Source organism: Vulpes lagopus, chromosome X, assembly GCF_018345385.1.
Source record: "Vulpes lagopus strain Blue_001 chromosome X, ASM1834538v1, whole genome shotgun sequence".
NCBI lineage: Eukaryota > Metazoa > Chordata > Mammalia > Carnivora > Canidae > Vulpes > Vulpes lagopus.
The window spans coordinates 7,741,602-7,758,759 of NC_054848.1; the positions used below are offsets into that span (position 1 = coordinate 7,741,602).

General features: G+C 44.7%; 1 protein-coding gene across 1 annotated transcript in view; it reads right to left on the reverse strand.

Annotated features, from left to right (window-relative positions):
* The window catches only part of ARHGAP6 (Rho GTPase activating protein 6), a 477,361-nt gene that overhangs the window by 29,115 nt on the left and 431,088 nt on the right, over positions 1-17,158 (reverse strand). Inside the window, exons 6-10 of the mRNA XM_041740355.1 lie at positions 15,020-15,075; positions 9,774-9,924; positions 8,380-8,528; positions 4,020-4,154; positions 3,264-3,348 (exon numbers count right to left, since the gene is read on the reverse strand). Of these exons, the coding sequence (XP_041596289.1) occupies positions 3,264-3,348; positions 4,020-4,154; positions 8,380-8,528; positions 9,774-9,924; positions 15,020-15,075 (576 nt within the window). The remainder of the gene's footprint in view (positions 1-3,263; positions 3,349-4,019; positions 4,155-8,379; positions 8,529-9,773; positions 9,925-15,019; positions 15,076-17,158) is intronic.

Sequence of the window (17,158 nt, forward strand, 5' to 3'; positions counted from 1 at the left end):
TAATTGCCATCATCTGTCTAAGGAAATCGAGGATGCTTATAGTCACGGTTAACTTACTCTGAGAAAGGTATCCTTGGTTCCTCCATGTCTAAGCCTTTTCATATGCGTATGTGGAAACCATATGTTCCAGAACTACCACTGAGCCACTCATGAATTCGACCAATGTTTCTTGTGTTTCTACCATGTGCCAGGCACAGGGGTAACACAGTAAAGAAAGCAGATGGGGGACGCCTGGGTGGCTCAGTGGTTAAGCGTCTGCCTTCAGCCCAGGGCCTGATCCTAAAGTCCCGGGATCGAGTCCCACATCGGGCTCCCTGCAGGGAGCCTGCTTCTCCCTCTGCCTGTGTCTCTGCCTCTCTCCCTCTGTGTCTCTCATGAATAAATAAATAAAAATCTTAAAAAAAAAAAGAAAGAAAGCAGATGGAAAGGGACAGAAACCCATCCTGTCCTGGAGCTCACGTTCTTGCGTGGAAACACAGGACAAGCAAGAGAACCTAGTGAGACCCTGCGCTGGTAGTGATGAGTGCTCTGGGGGAAAGGCAGGGGCGGGGGAGGGGGAACAGGAAGTGAGGGTGCGCACAGGGCGGTGGGTGGGGCTGCAGGTGAGACAGGGTGGCCAGGAAAGGGCTGGCCAAGAAGTGAAGACCACAACAGGGGAGCACCAATATGAGCTACTTCCCGAGAGACTCTGGACATCGGTGTCTCCCGAGAAAACAGCAGGTGCAGCGCATGTTTGGAAGATGCTGGGAAAGGGTGGAAGATGATGCTCTGCTGCTGTTTTCTGTAGCCCAGGCAGCAGGAAATGGTGGCCAGGTAGGGCTGTGTTAGCATCCCGAGTGGAAAAGAAATGCCTGAAGGTTTGTGGTTTCAGCTAAAGAACTTGGCCTAGCATATAGAATGTGGAGGACAGAATTAAGATTGGGGAGAGGTATTATTTTGTTTAAAAAAGGCTTAGTGAGGTTGAGCATGAGCCTAAGATCACACAGCAGATTTATGGCCGAGCCAGGAGAATTGTGGTAACTCCTTCCAAAGCTCACGGCCTTCCCTAAAGCACCTAGGGGCTTTCCCAAGGTGTGGTTCGAAAGGACCAAGCACGTCCTGGAGGCGTTTGTTAGAAAGTGTGGATCAGGGGCGCCTGGGGGGGCTCAGCGGTTGAGGGCCTGCCTTTGGCTCAGGGCGTGATCCTGGGGTCCCGGGATCGAGTCCCACATCGGGCTCCTGCAGGGAGCCTGCTTCTCCCTCTGCCTGTGTCTCTGCCTCTCTCTGTGTGTCTCTCATGAATAAATAAATAAAAATCTAAAAAAAAAGAAAGTTCTTTAAAAACAAAGAAAAAAAATCCTGGAAATTTATGGCTTCCTGGAAATTTATGGCTTCCTGGAAATTTATGGCTTCCTGGAAATTTATGGCTTCCTGGAAATTTATGGCTTCCTGGAAATTTATGGCTTCCTGGAAATTTATGGCTTCCTGGAAATTTATGGCTTCCTGGAAATTTATGGCTTCCTGGAAATTTATGGCTTCCTGGAAATTTATGGCTTCCTGGAAATTTATGGCTTCCTGGAAATTTATGGCTTCCTGGAAATTTATGGCTTCCTGGAAATTTATGGCTTCCTGGAAATTTATGGCTTCCTGGAAATTTATGGCTTCCTGGAAATTTATGGCTTCCTGGAAATTTATGGCTTCCTGGAAATTTATGGCTTCCTGGAAATTTATGGCTTCCTGGAAATTTATGGCTTCCTGGAAATTTATGGCTTCCTGGAAATTTATGGCTTCCTGGAAATTTATGGCTTCCTGGAAATTTATGGCTTCCTGGAAATTTATGGCTTCCTGGAAATTTATGGCTTCCTGGAAATTTATGGCTTCCTGGAAATTTATGGCTTCCTGGAAATTTATGGCTTCCTGGAAATTTATGGCTTCCTGGAAATTTATGGCTTCCTGGAAATTTATGGCTTCCTGGAAATTTATGGCTTCCTGGAAATTTATGGCTTCCTGGAAATTTATGGCTTCCTGGAAATTTATGGCTTCCTGGAAATTTATGGCTTCCTGGAAATTTATGGCTTCCTGGAAATTTATGGCTTCCTGGAAATTTATGGCTTCCTGGAAATTTATGGCTTCCTGGAAATTTATGGCTTCCTGGAAATTTATGGCTTCCTGGAAATTTATGGCTTCCTGGAAATTTATGGCTTCCTGGAAATTTATGGCTTCCTGGAAATTTATGGCTTCCTGGAAATTTATGGCTTCCTGGAAATTTATGGCTTCCTGGAAATTTATGGCTTCCTGGAAATTTATGGCTTCCTGGAAATTTATGGCTTCCTGGAAATTTATGGCTTCCTGGAAATTTATGGCTTCCTGGAAATTTATGGCTTCCTGGAAATTTATGGCTTCCTGGAAATTTATGGCTTCCTGGAAATTTATGGCTTCCTGGAAATTTATGGCTTCCTGGAAATTTATGGCTTCCTGGAAATTTATGGCTTCCTGGAAATTTATGGCTTCCTGGAAATTTATGGCTTCCTGGAAATTTATGGCTTCCTGGAAATTTATGGCTTCCTGGAAATTTATGGCTTCCTGGAAATTTATGGCTTCCTGGAAATTTATGGCTTCCTGGAAATTTATGGCTTCCTGGAAATTTATGGCTTCCTGGAAATTTATGGCTTCCTGGAAATTTATGGCTTCCTGGAAATTTATGGCTTCCTGGAAATTTATGGCTTCCTGGAAATTTATGGCTTCCTGGAAATTTATGGCTTCCTGGAAATTTATGGCTTCCTGGAAATTTATGGCTTCCTGGAAATTTATGGCTTCCTGGAAATTTATGGCTTCCTGGAAATTTATGGCTTCCTGGAAATTTATGGCTTCCTGGAAATTTATGGCTTCCTGGAAATTTATGGCTTCCTGGAAATTTATGGCTTCCTGGAAATTTATGGCTTCCTGGAAATTTTGAGGATCAAATCAAATGTGTGTCATTTTCAAATCCATCCCTTTACGATTCAGGCACTTGGGGTGTTTTCCCCTTCCCCTCTTAAAGTCATAGCAGGGTTTTCCCTTTTTTTTGGTTAACATTCACAAATAGGAGAGTTTTGTTTTCTTCTAAAAGAATGTTTAGCACAAGGACAGTCCAGAACTCCGTTTCCGTTCCCTCCTTCTCCTGTTGCTATTCTGGGAACGCAATCCAATCCGTCTGTAAAATGGCACACAGATTCCAGCTGCAGAGTGTGCTGCTGTGGTTTGTTAACGCTTTTTTGTTTTGTTCTGATTTGTTTTTATTTTACCGTCTTTGAGATCGGAACTTGACTTGTGGAGCCAGACAGCCTCCACCTTGGCTGCTCGTGGTTCAGCATCTAGGTAGCTCTGTGTCTAGGTAACAGCACGTGCACTTGGGGGCAGTTCATTAGTTAATTATTAGCCAGCCAATTAGAGAAACAACTTTAGGGACACCCTGGTGGCTCAGCAGTTGAGCATCTGCCTTCAGCCCAGGTCATGATCCCAGGGTCCCGGGATCGAGTCTCACATCAGGCTCCCCGCAGGGAGCCTGCTTCTCCCTCTGCCCTATGTCTCTGCCTCTCTCTGCGTGTTTCTCATGAAAAAATAAAGTTTTTTTAAAAAAATTAAAGGAACAACTTTGTCCTCGCTAAAGAAGCATCCTGGATCCTTTCTAAACCTAATATGAGTCGCTCACATTTATTACAAGTCTAGCACCTACAGCCACCCAACCAGGAACTTTCCACAGGCTGTTTTGATTCTTTTGCACTATAAGCTCACGAAGCAGCTGGGCTGTTGTCCTTTTTTACAGACAGGGAAGTGATGCCCAGAGCCTGGAGCCAGGAGGCGGGTGGAGCCGGGAAGCCACCCTGCATCTTCCTCCGGGGCCTGTGCCTCCCACGGGTCAGCCTCCCCGGTGGCCTCTGTCAGTGTGGGGCAATGAGAAGACTAAACTTTAAAGCGGGGCCGGGATCAGGGTGAGGAGAGCGAGGCACTGGGCCTGCTCCAGTTCCGGAGCCGACCACCCATTTCCTGCAGGTATGCACCTCCTCAGAGATCTGTAAGCCCAGCTTTCTGTTGGTGGCTTGGAACTTCTTTTCTGCCTCATAGACCCTTTGAGGAACCGAAGGCCAGCTACGGGCCCTCTCACCAGCCAAGCGCATCTTCACACCACATTTCCCCTGCAATACCATGTCCGAGGGTTCTTGGACAACTGGAAAAACCACTGCCCGAGAGCTTTCAATTATGCTCCTGCAATATTCTCTCGAGAAGAAAGGAAATCTTTCTTACATTTGGGAATTTCTCTTTTCCTCGAGGAGCAAAGCAAATAAAATGGAAAGAGACAAAAGCAAACCCAGATAGTGCAACACCGTGATTTGATTTTCCTAAGAAAAGCACTGATTGTCTCGCCAACAAATTTTCTCATGCCCTTCTTTCCAAAGTCTCTAACATCCTATTAGTCAATGATGCAGTAAGTTGGAAGTGCCAATCCGAAAGCAAATATGATGCTCATTTTCTAGAGGAGGGAGCTCAGACCTCCCCCACCCAACCCTGTTCTCTTCCCTCTTCCTCTATTTTGTAGACATAGGGTCATGCGGCAAGGCGCTGACACAGCGTGTGTGTGCCTCCAAACTACTTGATGCTCTGGCTCTGTTTCTTCGTGTTCCAAGCCATAACAACTACCCAGCAGGGAGAGAACACATCTGACTCCAACCAGCAGAGAGGGAAGAGAAAAAGTTGAAAACTGCTCTGTTGTTTTTTTTTTTCTTTTAAAGATTTTATTTATTTATGAGAGATACACAGAGAGAGGCAGAGACACAGGCAGAGGGAGAAGCAGGCTCCATGCAGGGAGCCCGATGCGGGACTTGATCTCAAGACCCCGGGATCACACCCTGGGCCAAAGTCAGAGGCTCAACCACTGAGCCACCCAGGTGCCCCAACTGCTCTGTTTCTTGAGTGTGTTTTACAGTTCGAGTTTTGCCTCACTGCAGGGCATCCACCCTCTATTCTCCCTGTGCTCATGCCAGGCCACCAACAAAATATTAAGCAAACAACCTCTCTCTGGCTCTCTCTCTGGCTCCTCTCCTTCTACTCTTAACTTCTACCAGAGGGGTCTTTAGCTAACCCCCATCCCTGCGCACTCCGAACTTCTCTGGCCCATGTTCACCACTTTCTCTCCGAAGCTCTGGAGTGACTCTGCACTGCCTCCGCTAATTCTATATTCACCCCATGTCCTCACCTCCTCCACCTCCGAGAGGCCACAGCCTCCCAGGAACAGTAAGGCGACAATTCCCAAACGACACTCACTCGTCTAGAGGAACTAGATAGGTGCTCAGGATGGATGTGAGCCAAACACCGAGGCCACTGTTGCCTGGACAGTGACAATGTGAATTGCTGTCTTCTGCATGGCTGTGCACACACAAGCTTCCCACCTCGCTCTCTCCCTGCCTCTAACCGATCTACAGCATGGGGGTAGTGGAATCCCTCCACATATTCAGGGCTTAAAGAAAGAAGCACCCACCCCTTACGAAGGCATTCAGCACTCTGTGAACACAGCCTAATTGCCCCCATACCTCACCGCGACCTTCCCACTCCACAGCCTTTACTCCGATCTCAGATGGCTGCGTGGGCTACCCGTCTGCCTGTGACTTCTCACCATTCCACCCAAGCCGCCTCTCCTCCTATTTCCCCTGCTGCCCCAAGCTTTGATTACCAGTCCTTCGTTTTGACTCAAGGTTTAGGTCAAGAGTGGCTAGAAACACTCGCAAACTCTTGCTTCCCTGTACAACGCTGCTGTTACCAGGATATTTTCATATTCCTTAGAGTAAACTTGTCTTCTGAGCCACGGTGCAGGGTCAGGTGAAGAATTTTATCCACAAAGTTCAGATAAGGAAAGTCAGGTTTAGGAAGGTTAACAGATTTCTCCAAGAACACATGGTCAGTTCGTTATAAAGTGACCGAGCACTCTCAATCAGGGGGGACTTTGCCCCCCTCCTACCACCCCCCACAGGATACTTGGAAACGTCTAGAGATGCTTTTGGTTGTCATAACTGGGGTGCTGTGGGGAGCTGCTACTGGCGTCAAGTGTGTAAAGGCCGGGGATGCTGCTAAAGCATCCCTAATGCACAGGGCAGCCCCTCCAGCAGTTACCTGTCCTCAAATATCAATCATAGGGAGGCTGGGAAACCCTGAACTAGACCCCCCCAGTGGAGGGGTTCTCCTAATTCCTGTTCCAGATTTCTGCTCTTAGTAAGCGAGACCAGTTTGGGTTTGAGCCACAGCTACGACTTTACTGGTCACTGGATCGACCCTACCACTATCCATGTGACAGTTTTGTGTGAATTAGAAAAAGGAGCCCCTTCCTCAACATATTTTCCTGCCATCTTCTAGGATATTGTCCTACTAACCGTGCAGATCCACAGTGCCTGTGGGGTCCATGGCACCTCCCCCAGAGTTGTGAAATGCACAAATGCGCAACCTGCGCAACCGTAAGTGGAGCTCCCTGTGGGACACTGGGTGAGTTACTTAAACCCTCTAGTCCTCAGCTTCCACCTCCGAAACATGGGAGCAATGGTATCTGCCTTGTGTAGCGGAGGATTAACTGTCACATGTGCAGCCAGCATGAGGTAGGAGACAGAGAAATGCTAGCTAGTATTCCAGCCTGCCAAGCTGGGTTTGTACCCATCCAAGAGGAGTTTCTTCTTTTTGGCACAGGCGATGGAGTCTTGTTCAGCATTTGGACGTGTATCTGAAAACGATTCTAAAAAAGCAAGAGTGACTTCAATTGGACTTTCTGCTTTCCTCAACGCCTCCTTGGTCACCTAAGACCTGACTACTCGCATCGTACTTCAGAAGCATCAGAGAAGCAACTGGCACGCCTTGGAACACAGACAGGGCTCTGCCTCTACCCAATGATTAAGCAGATGATTCTATAGCTTGTGTTCTATCTGTAGCTGATAAAGGATGACACCCAGACGGGTAATATAACCACTTAACAATTATGAGAATTATAGTATATCCCCGGAAGAGCTGTGTCTGCTGAAATCAGGTGTCAGTGCCATATTATGAAGCCTGAAGCCAGCAGAAGTTTCACTAATTATAACTACGATAGAGATACATGATACATGGCTAACTCAGGAAAGTTCCAATCTTATACCAGTAGCGAGGGCGATGATAAGAAATGCAGAATTGCCTTTCTGGATCAAAGTGAAAAACAAAACAAAACAAAACAATTGACCATGATTTTTAGGAAGGAAAATTGATAAATACAGAACTGAATCCACAATAGAACGGAGTTCTACTTAACAAGGATTTAAAAGAAAAGTTTCTGGGGTGAGGGAAGTTTGGAATGCCTCTGGCCTCTTTGTGTTTGACTTGCAATGCATGTTAGCATAGTAAAGGGTCTGAGATCACCCTGGGAATCCAAGGTCAAGGAGAAATTTGACTGCATGGTACCAAAAAGGGAAACAGATCTCTTGTTAAGGTGAAGATTACATAGGTTGCTTCCTAAGTGGTCACCTAAAATTGAGGCCAGAGTCTCCCTTGTCCAAGGGTGGAACCAAAAAACATCCTGAAGCATATGTGTGGTGACCTAAGAGAACCAGAGTCTAGGACCTCAAATGGACAGGGAAGGGGGTCACACTAGGGCCTGAATGGGGACCAGATTTAATGGAAACAACCCAGAAGGACCCATGGGACTGTGCACAGAATCTGTCCAGCAGCTGACACCCTGTGGCATCGAGATGCATGGTGAGAGCAGATCAGACCTTCTAGTTCCTTCTCCACCGAATTTGGAAGCAAGACTGACTCTCCGTGGCATTAAGCCAGTCTATTTGAGGAAAAGGGCATAAGGAGAGAAAGGACCTCTCAAAAGGAGGACACTAGACTTCTAGCTACAGGGCAGATGGCATCTTGAGGAAAAGGAGGACACTAGACTTCTAGCTACAGGGCAGATGGGATCTTGAGGAACAAACTGGAAGAATAATGAGGTGACATCACATTTGCGCTCCAAATTACAGAAGCAGATCAAATTAATTACAAGGACAGCCTTCCCCCCATCCCCATTACTCCGTTTCTCCATGGCTGTAAACACCTCTATAGCTCACTGCTCATCTTCTTCCCACAAATGGAAAGTCAAGGTCTTGCATGAGGCACCATCACGAAAAGGAGAGCACCGTTTAGAAGCATTCTTAGAACACAGGATGTTAATGGCCTACGTGCTCTTAGGAACTGTCCCTCCAGAGTAAAGCCTGCACTAGTTCTCGTTCTACGTCATCAGCTGGGTTGGGAAAGGGCAGGTGTCATTTCCTCCAGGCAAAACAGCCAATCAGGCTGATGGCCCACCCTTTCACCACCGGAAGCAAGAGGAGTCGCAGCATGTAGGGCCGCAGTGGGGGTGCATCATACCTCTTGCCCATCTTTGCTGACGTTGTCGTTGGCATGCCTGGCCACCATAGAGAGGAACTGCAGGAGACGGTGGAGCGTGTCGCAGTTACAGGGAGGTAGAAGGTAGATGAGGAGCTGCAGGGTGCCCAGCTGTTCCTCGGGCTCCAACACTAAGAAAGGCAAAAGGAGGCATCCTGAGTCAGATACCACCACTCAGCTTCCGAGAAGGGGCCCCTGGTAACCGCTTTCAGAAGGGATTACTAGCCAGGTGAGTCACATGCCACGCCACCCATCCTCCCATCGGCTTGGCAGTCTAGCACACAGTCCTGTGGAGGACAGAAAGATCAAGAAGACCTGGGGAAATGTAACATCTAGAGTGAGATGATCATCCCGGGTAGAAAGGTGGCTTAGTTCCCCTTACTTTCTTCTCCCTCCCTTCCCTGGCATTACTCATCATTTACTTTGTGGGTCACAGTCCTTCATTGTCGGTAAATATTTACTAACAATGACTGGGAATTGGGGAACATTCGAAAAAGTTGAGTTTATAGCAGATTTGAGGCCCTCTTCTGTTGAGCAATACGCAGGAATCGACGTTTTGTTGGTGATGACCAAAGACACAGCACAGTGACAGCGTCTTTGCTGTCTTTCGTGATCCTGTCTCAAGTGTGGCATCGGAGAAAGAAATATACAGAGACTGCCACAGCCCTGGCCTGTTCCTCCTCCCCCTCATCCTCCTTCTCTCCTTCGTGGGGTCTGTGTCCACAGCCCTGGAGCAGCCACACTGGAAGTCCTGGCCCCGGCCTCTGCCGTCCTGCTTTCCCTGGAAGGTTGCCTGCCCCCCTTCTCACTCTGGGTTCCTGTCTTTCCCTCCGTCCTTGTACCAGAAATGCAAACTCATTTTTAGGCACGGACTGAATGCAAACTCCTGCCATTACGCCAAAGCATCAATTTATAGCACTCTTTACTGGGCGAGGGTCATTTGAAAGCATCTCGAATTCTTATTTATTTCAACTGTCTTCTCGCTAATTCTCCCCATGGTAAATCTCGGAAAATTCCCCCAAATAGCCCACTCACGAGAGACCAATAAATAAGAGAACAACAACAAAAAAAGTTATTGGGAAAGGGGCGCCTGGGGAGCTCAGCTGGTTGGGCACCTGCCTTCAGCTCAGATCATGACCCCGGGGTCCTGGGATCGAGCTTCATGTTGGGCTCTCTGCTGAGCGGGGAGCCTGCTTCTCCCTCGCCCTCTGCCTGCCACTACCCCTGCTTATGCTCCCCCTTGTTCGCTCTGTCAAACAGATAAATAAAATCTTTTTTTTTTTAAGTTATTGGGAAACACATGCACAAGGTTCGATGAGTGAGTCAGGCATCCCAGTAATCCAGGGAACATTCCCACTAATGGCTGTATTACGCACAGAGAGTATTGATGAAGGCTGTGTATAGCTCCCTGGTGAGAAGGGGGTCCGGCATGTCCCTCAGGAACTCCTTCAGCAAGGCAGCCACATCATGAACGCTGTGCTCTTCCTCCAGAGACACATCGACCCCACGGTCAAATTCCTCGCGTAACTGGAAAAATAATGGTTTAATAATGGTTTATAACATCACACCTCAATGTACAGCACCCAGCCAACAAAGTGCCGTGACATGCAGTATCTAGTGTTGAGCTTACACAGACACCAAAAAGGAGAAGAAAAGGACATGTCACCATGATCTACAGAGCCTATGCAACCCAGCCATGAAAAAAAAATATATATATATATATACACACACACTATTAAATAACTATATCTGTAAGTTTCCTGTTAATGATGCAAGGAGAGAGCTTGATAATGACATCCAGAAGGTTGGGAGGAAGAGCTAAGGGGTCAGGTCAGCAGTAAATGTGGGAGGGAGGAATTAATCTATCATACAGCAGTTTTGCATGTCAGCGATCCTACCAGGTTGGAATTTTGACATTTTACAGAAATACTGAGCAAGAAAGCAAAATTTTTCCCCTGCAAATTATGAAATTAAAAACCCTGACAAGGGGACGCCTGGGTGGCTCAGCGGTTGAGCATCTGCCTTTGGCTTGGGGCGTGATCCCCAGGTCCGGGATTGAGTCCCACATTGGGTTCCCCGCGGGGAGCCTGCTTCTCCCTCTCCCTGTGTCTCTGCCTCTCTCTCTGTGTCTCTCATGAATAAATAAATAAAATCCTTAAAAAAAAAAAAACCCTGACAAGTCATTTGTGACTAAGTCTCAAAAGATGACAATTACTAAATAAAAGCTGTCTGAGATTTGTCAAAATAGTCTTATTAGCAATTCCCAAAAGGATTCCCTGCCTTAATCATTACAGGAGGTCATTTATGAAAACAAGAAAACAACAATGAGAGGAAGGGAGTCCTAACTCTATAGCTTATGTCTGCGAGTGACAGCTCAACTTCTCCTATGTATTGTTTTCTGCTGTAGAAATAATTCTGTGAGTTCACGAATCTCCTCTATGCAATAAGCTTCTACAAGAGTTCATTGATTCAGTCGCTCACTCATCCATTCATTCAGCTTCCTGTCTACCAGGCCAAGGTATAGGCTCTCAAAGTACACCAGGGAATAAGGAGACAACGTCCTACCCTCCCCCAGCTCTCAGCCTAATAGAGAGACTGGTGAGCACCTGGTAATCCCACAAATGATTAATTAGCTGTTAATATTGTGACAACTGTCCTGAATAAAAACTGTAGGGTGCTGAGAAGTGAGGTTCGAGATAAAACGGTGAGCGAGAGCATACTGCACACCGGAAGTCTAAGTCTCAATAACCACACATTGTATTTTGATTCGATAATCCTTCAATAAATCTCTATGCAAAGGTTTTCCCTTTGGTGGATCCAGACATAACTAAGGAATAATTTCTGACACCGGCCACCTCTCCACCTGATGAGAATGCCCATTACTGTCCTGAACTGCCCACGGATTCCAGGCAACTCATCATTAGTGTGCAGCGGGCAGCCAGAACCAAAAAGTCTTCACTTGGCACCACTCCCATCATTCGTGATCATTCAAACACGCCACGTTTCTGTCCTGAGCACACACATGAGGAAAGAATGGACCGTGGAAAGAAGCTTAATCTAAATTGTGTGATCTTGAATTTAACACGGATCTTGAATTAGACAAGGGGCGAAGTGTGCGGTCTTGAATTAAGTCTCTTAATTTCTCTAAGCCTACAAAGAAGTGGGTGAAGGGGCCACTCTCACAGCTGGTGGGTGGAGTCAATAAGATAATGTTTTGAAAATAGTCTGCAGCTCTGCTCAGGCGAGAGGGCCCCAAAATGTTATTATCATGCTATTTTCCTCCTTGTGAGCCCTGTTGCAAAATGTTAAATGTTGCTCAGTAGTCTCTTATGTGACTATTGGAAATAAAGAGGACCCACCAAATAAACAGAAAAAGTACTCCTTTTGGAAGCCCCTTTTATCTCGACGAAAAAAGAAGTATTGGAAAGTATTTATTTCCATTAGTTTCAATAATACGAACAAACATATCTTCAGCTTCATCGGCTAGAAATTATTTTCATTGGGCTTCATTTTTTTGAGTTGCTGAGTTCCTTGCTTCTTTCTGTTGGAACCCAACAGAGGAAGCATAACGTTTTAATTTTCCTTTAGCCAAAGAAAGGGTGGTTTGCCTTTTGTGAAGATGCCCTCGTGAACACAGATGCCTGCCCCGTCACGGGGACAGATTCCCGAAGGTCTAGTATCAAACTTCTGTCTCAAGAATGTTGCACAGCGCTGAAGGAGACCAAGGAGCATGGTCCCCACATGAAAAATGAGTTGGGGGTCAGTGGGTCAGTGGTTCCTCAGAAATATGATAACGATGATTTCTTTTTGAGAAAGCAAAACTATAAACAGAGCATCTTATATGAAGGGAATGTTAATGGCCTCCTTCACATCGCATTTTAGTAAAAACAAGTGCTAGACAATTGCTTTCTACATATTATCCCTTACTGATTAGGTGCTCTCTGAATCTCCTGCTTTTACAGTTGCAATAAGAGGTCTTTACCTGCGAAGGACACATCCAAATGTTTTGCTTTCAAGTGTTTGATCCTAACTCTATCACGACCTCTCTGAGCTTCTGAGTAGCTGCTTTTCACCTCTTGGGACTGACTCAGTTACACTGTAATTGGCGGGAGGATACAGAAGAGCTACTCAGAAATGAATTTGCAGAAGCTTGAACCGTGCATGAGGTCACTGAATTGAAAGTCAAGCGACCATGACCAAGTAGGATTTATCCCCGGGACACAGGGCTGGTTCAACACTCGTAAAACAATCAATGTGATTCATCATATCAGCAAGAGAAAAACCAAGAACCATCTGATCCTCTCATTAGATGCAGAGAAAGCATTTGACAAAATACAGCATCCACTCCTGATCAAAACGCTTCAGAGTGTAGGGATAGAGGGAACATGCCTCAACATCTTAAAAGCCATCTACGAAAAGCCCACAGCAAATATTCTCAGTGGGGAAGCACTGGGAGCCTTTCCCCTAAGATCAGGAACAAGACAGGTGTGTCCACTCTCACCACTGCTATTCAACATAGTACTGGAAGTCCTCGCCTCAGCAATCAGACAACAAAAAGACATTAAAGGCATTCAAATTGGCAAAGAAGAAGTCAAACTCTCCCTTTTCGCCAATGACATGATACTCTACATAGAAAACCCAAAAGCCTCCACCCCAAGATTGCTAGAACTCATACAGCAATTTGGTAGCATGGCAGGATACAAAATCAATGCCCAGAAATCAGTGGCATTTCTATACACTAACAATGAGACTGAAGAAAGAGAAATTAAGGAGTCAATCCCATTTACAATTGCACCCAAAAGCATAAGACACCTAGGAATAAACCTAACCAAAGAGGTAAAGGATCTATACCCTAAAAACTATAGAACACTTCTGAAATAAATTGAGGAAGACACAAAGAGATGGAAAAATATTCCATGCTCATGGATTGGCAGAATTAATATTGTGAAAATGTCAATGTTACCCAGGGCAATTTACACGTTTAATGCAATCCCTATCAAAATACCATGGACTTTCTTCAGAGAGCTAGAACAAATTATTTTAAGATTTGTGTGGAATCAGAAAAGACCCCGAATAGCCAGGGGAATTTTAAAAAAGAAAACCATATATGGGGGCATCATAATGCCAGATTTCAGGTTGTACTACAAAGCTGTGGTCATCAAGACAGTGTGGTACTGGCACAAAAACAGACACATAGATCAATGGAACAGAATAGAGAACCCAGAAGTGGACCCTCAACTTTATGGTCAACTAATATTCGATAAAGGAGGAAAGACTATCCACTGGAAGAAAGACAGTCTCTTCAATAAATGGTGCTGGGAAAATTGGACATCCACATGCAGGAGAATGAATCTAGACCACTCTCTTGCACCATACACAAAGATAAACTCAAAATGGATGAAAGATCTAAATGTGAGACAGGATTCCATCAAAATCCTAGAGGAGAACACAGGCAACACCCTTTTTGAACTCAGCCACAGTAACTTCTTGCAAGATACATCCACGAAGGCAAAAGAAACAAAAGCAAAAATGAACTATTGGGACTTCATCAAGATAAGAAGCTTCTGCACAGCAAAGGATACAGTCAACAAAACTCAAAGACAACCTACAGAATGGGAGAAGATATTTGCAAATGACGTATCAGATAAAGGGCTAGTTTCCAAGATCTATAAAGAACTTATTAAACTCAACACCAAAGAGACAAACAATCCAATCATGAAATGGGCAAAAGACATGAAGAGAAATCTCACAGAGGAAGACATGGACATGGCCAACAAGCACATGAGAAAATGCTCCGCATCACTTGCCATCAGGGAAACACGAATCAAAACCACAATGAGATCCCACCTCACACCAGTGAGAATGGGGAAAATTAACAAGACAGGAAACAACTGTTGGAGAGGATGTGGAGAAAGGGGAACCCTCCTGCACTGTTGGTGGGAATGGGAACTGGTGCAGCCACTCTGAAAACTGTGTGGAGGTTCCTCAAAGAGTTAAAAATAGACCTGCCCTACGACCCAGCAATTGCACTGCTGGGGATTTACCCCAAAGATACAGATGAGGTGAAACGCCGGGACACCTGCACCCCGATGCTTCTAGCAGCAATGTCCACAATAGCCAAACTGTGGAAGGAGCCTCGGTGTCCATCGAGAGATGAATGGATAAAGAAGATGTGGTCTATGTATACAATGGAATATTCCTCTGCCATTAGAAACGACAAATACCCACCATTTGCTTCAACGTGGATGGAACTGGAGGGTATTATGCTGAGTGAAGTAAGTCAATCGGAGAAGGACAGTGTATGTCCTCATTCATTTGGGGAATATAAATAATAGTGAAAGGGAATATAAGGGAAGGGAGGAGAAATGTGTGGGAAATATCAGGAAGGGAGACAGAACATAAAGACTCCTAACTCTGGGAAACGAACTAGGGGTGGTGGAAGGGGAGGAGGGCGGGTGGGTGAGGGTGAATGGGTGACGGGCACTGAGGGGGGCACTTGACGGGATGAGCACTGGGTGTTATTCTGTATGTTGGTAAATTGAACACCAGTAAAAAATAAATTTATTATAAAAAAAAAGAAAGTCAAGCGAAATGTGCGCGATAGCGTTCACTTTTCACTTACTTGTCTCACTCTCTTTTTTGAGCTTCCAACTCGGAATATCCCCACCGTCTGGAGGCCTGCAAAGAAGCAAACAAAATCAACAGTCCTGTTTCATGCCTTGAAACTGGAGGAGATCGCCACAGACGTAGAAAAGAACGTCAGCACCAAGCCGCAACATGCAGAACAGTAACAGTGCAGCAGCGCACGAAAAGCACGAAAAGCACCACTGCTTTTTCATCTGAAGCTTAGCCCTCTAGGAGCCAGGGCCAGGCATGGTAAACGTTCCTGATGAAAACCTTTTCATGTGATATTTGTATTTCCACATCTTCTCCATATGAAAAAAGTAATATTTTCTTTATTATTCAAAATAACTAAACCTGCATTGTATCTGAATTCTTAGCTCCTTATCAATGTTAAAAATAGACATATCTTGTTTTTGCTAATTCTAATTAAAACAAGCACTTATTAAAGAAAATCTGTAAGATGCAGAAAATTGTAAAACATAATATACTCTTTAAAATACCTGATGCAGAAATAACCACTCTTAATATTGATTTCTATCCAGCCTTTCCTCCAGGTGTGTGTGTGTGTGTGTGTGTGTGTGTGTGTGTGTGTGATTTTTCTTTTTACATAGTTGACCCAGAGTTTTCTTTGATTCAGGTTTGATTTGGGGGGGGGGCAAGAATGCTTCCTAAGGAGTATTATGTGCTTCTTTCCTTCAGGGGGCACAGAATGTCTGAACGGCCCTCCTCTTCCTATGTAAGCCATTAATTACCGCCACTGATGATCATCATCTACATTTATTTTTTCATGGGTGGCTCATTTTCTCTTCACTTGGGATAGTCCGCTATGAGGGCGATGCTGGTTTAGAGTTGCCAATGGACATTTTCTAGCCACGGGAAGAGAGCGGTTCTGAGAGTAAAGCCAGCAAACAGACTCATGGGCTCCTGGCATCATTTGAATCCTGGATCCAGCTGTGCCTGAATCAGGCAATAACACTGATTACACTCATAACACTGAGACTTCCAGCATGTAAATAAGATTTTGGGGTGGGTGTGCTTTGCTTAATCTAGTTTTATCTGGGTTCCTCTCTCTTGCCACTGAAATAGTTCGGACTAGTACAACACATAATGAAATCGGAAAGAATTACGACCTTTATGACATTATTTCTTTCCATCGAGAAACAAAGTAAACATCTTAGTTTGTTTAAATCATGGTTTAGATCTCTTGGTAGAACTTCGCAGAATGTTCTTGCTTCTTTTTACAGATATTCTGGGTATATTTTTGATATTAATATGAATGAATTATTTTATTGTTAGAGTACGTAACTGACTATTGCTCTCACCTAGGAAATAGGAGATAGATATCTTTTTTGTATATTTATGTTATGGTCTTGCCCCATTATGTATTAAGTATAAGCCCCTTTTGTTTGGTTTTCCAGGGCTTTTCAGCTGGGAAAGATAGCATCTATAATTACAAACCATTTATAAATATAATTATAAATGCATAAATCCCATTTATCAGTTCTGTATCTTATAAATGGTGTCCTGAACTTGCAAAATAATTTGAGAGAATCATGGCGGGAGGCTAATTATTGCTGATTTGCATAATCACATACTGGTGTTTTGGCCTTGGGTGGGATTTTGCTCTGCGTCTATTTTCCAAAGACCTCTGTACCTTCCTTGTTACTGCTCTCAGTTTGTCTGCCTCATAAGTGGGGCCAACCCCAACCCTCAGTCTAATCTATTGCTTCTACCTCTCTGGGAGCTTGCAAACAAGACAAGCTATTTAGAATCACTCCAGAATTATACTTTTTCACCTGCAAAAGGAGCATAATGAGCATCCACCTGAAAAGTTATGCAATGATTCAATTAATTAATGCATACAAAGCACTTAGAGGCATATCTGGCATCTATTATGTGGTGAGAAACAGATCCTGACTGAATTGAATGAGTCTCCTTTGCATGACATAGAAAATTTTAATATAATTTTAAAGGTATTAGCAATTTTAATTTTGGCTGCATTTATTTTCTTATTTGCTGATGGTTTCTGAATAGTTGAATTTTCTACAGAAGTGAAATATCATAAGAGCACTCTCTACACAGGCGAGATTATTCATTGAGCTGAGTCCCTCTAGGCTCTTCAGAAATGCCCATTTAT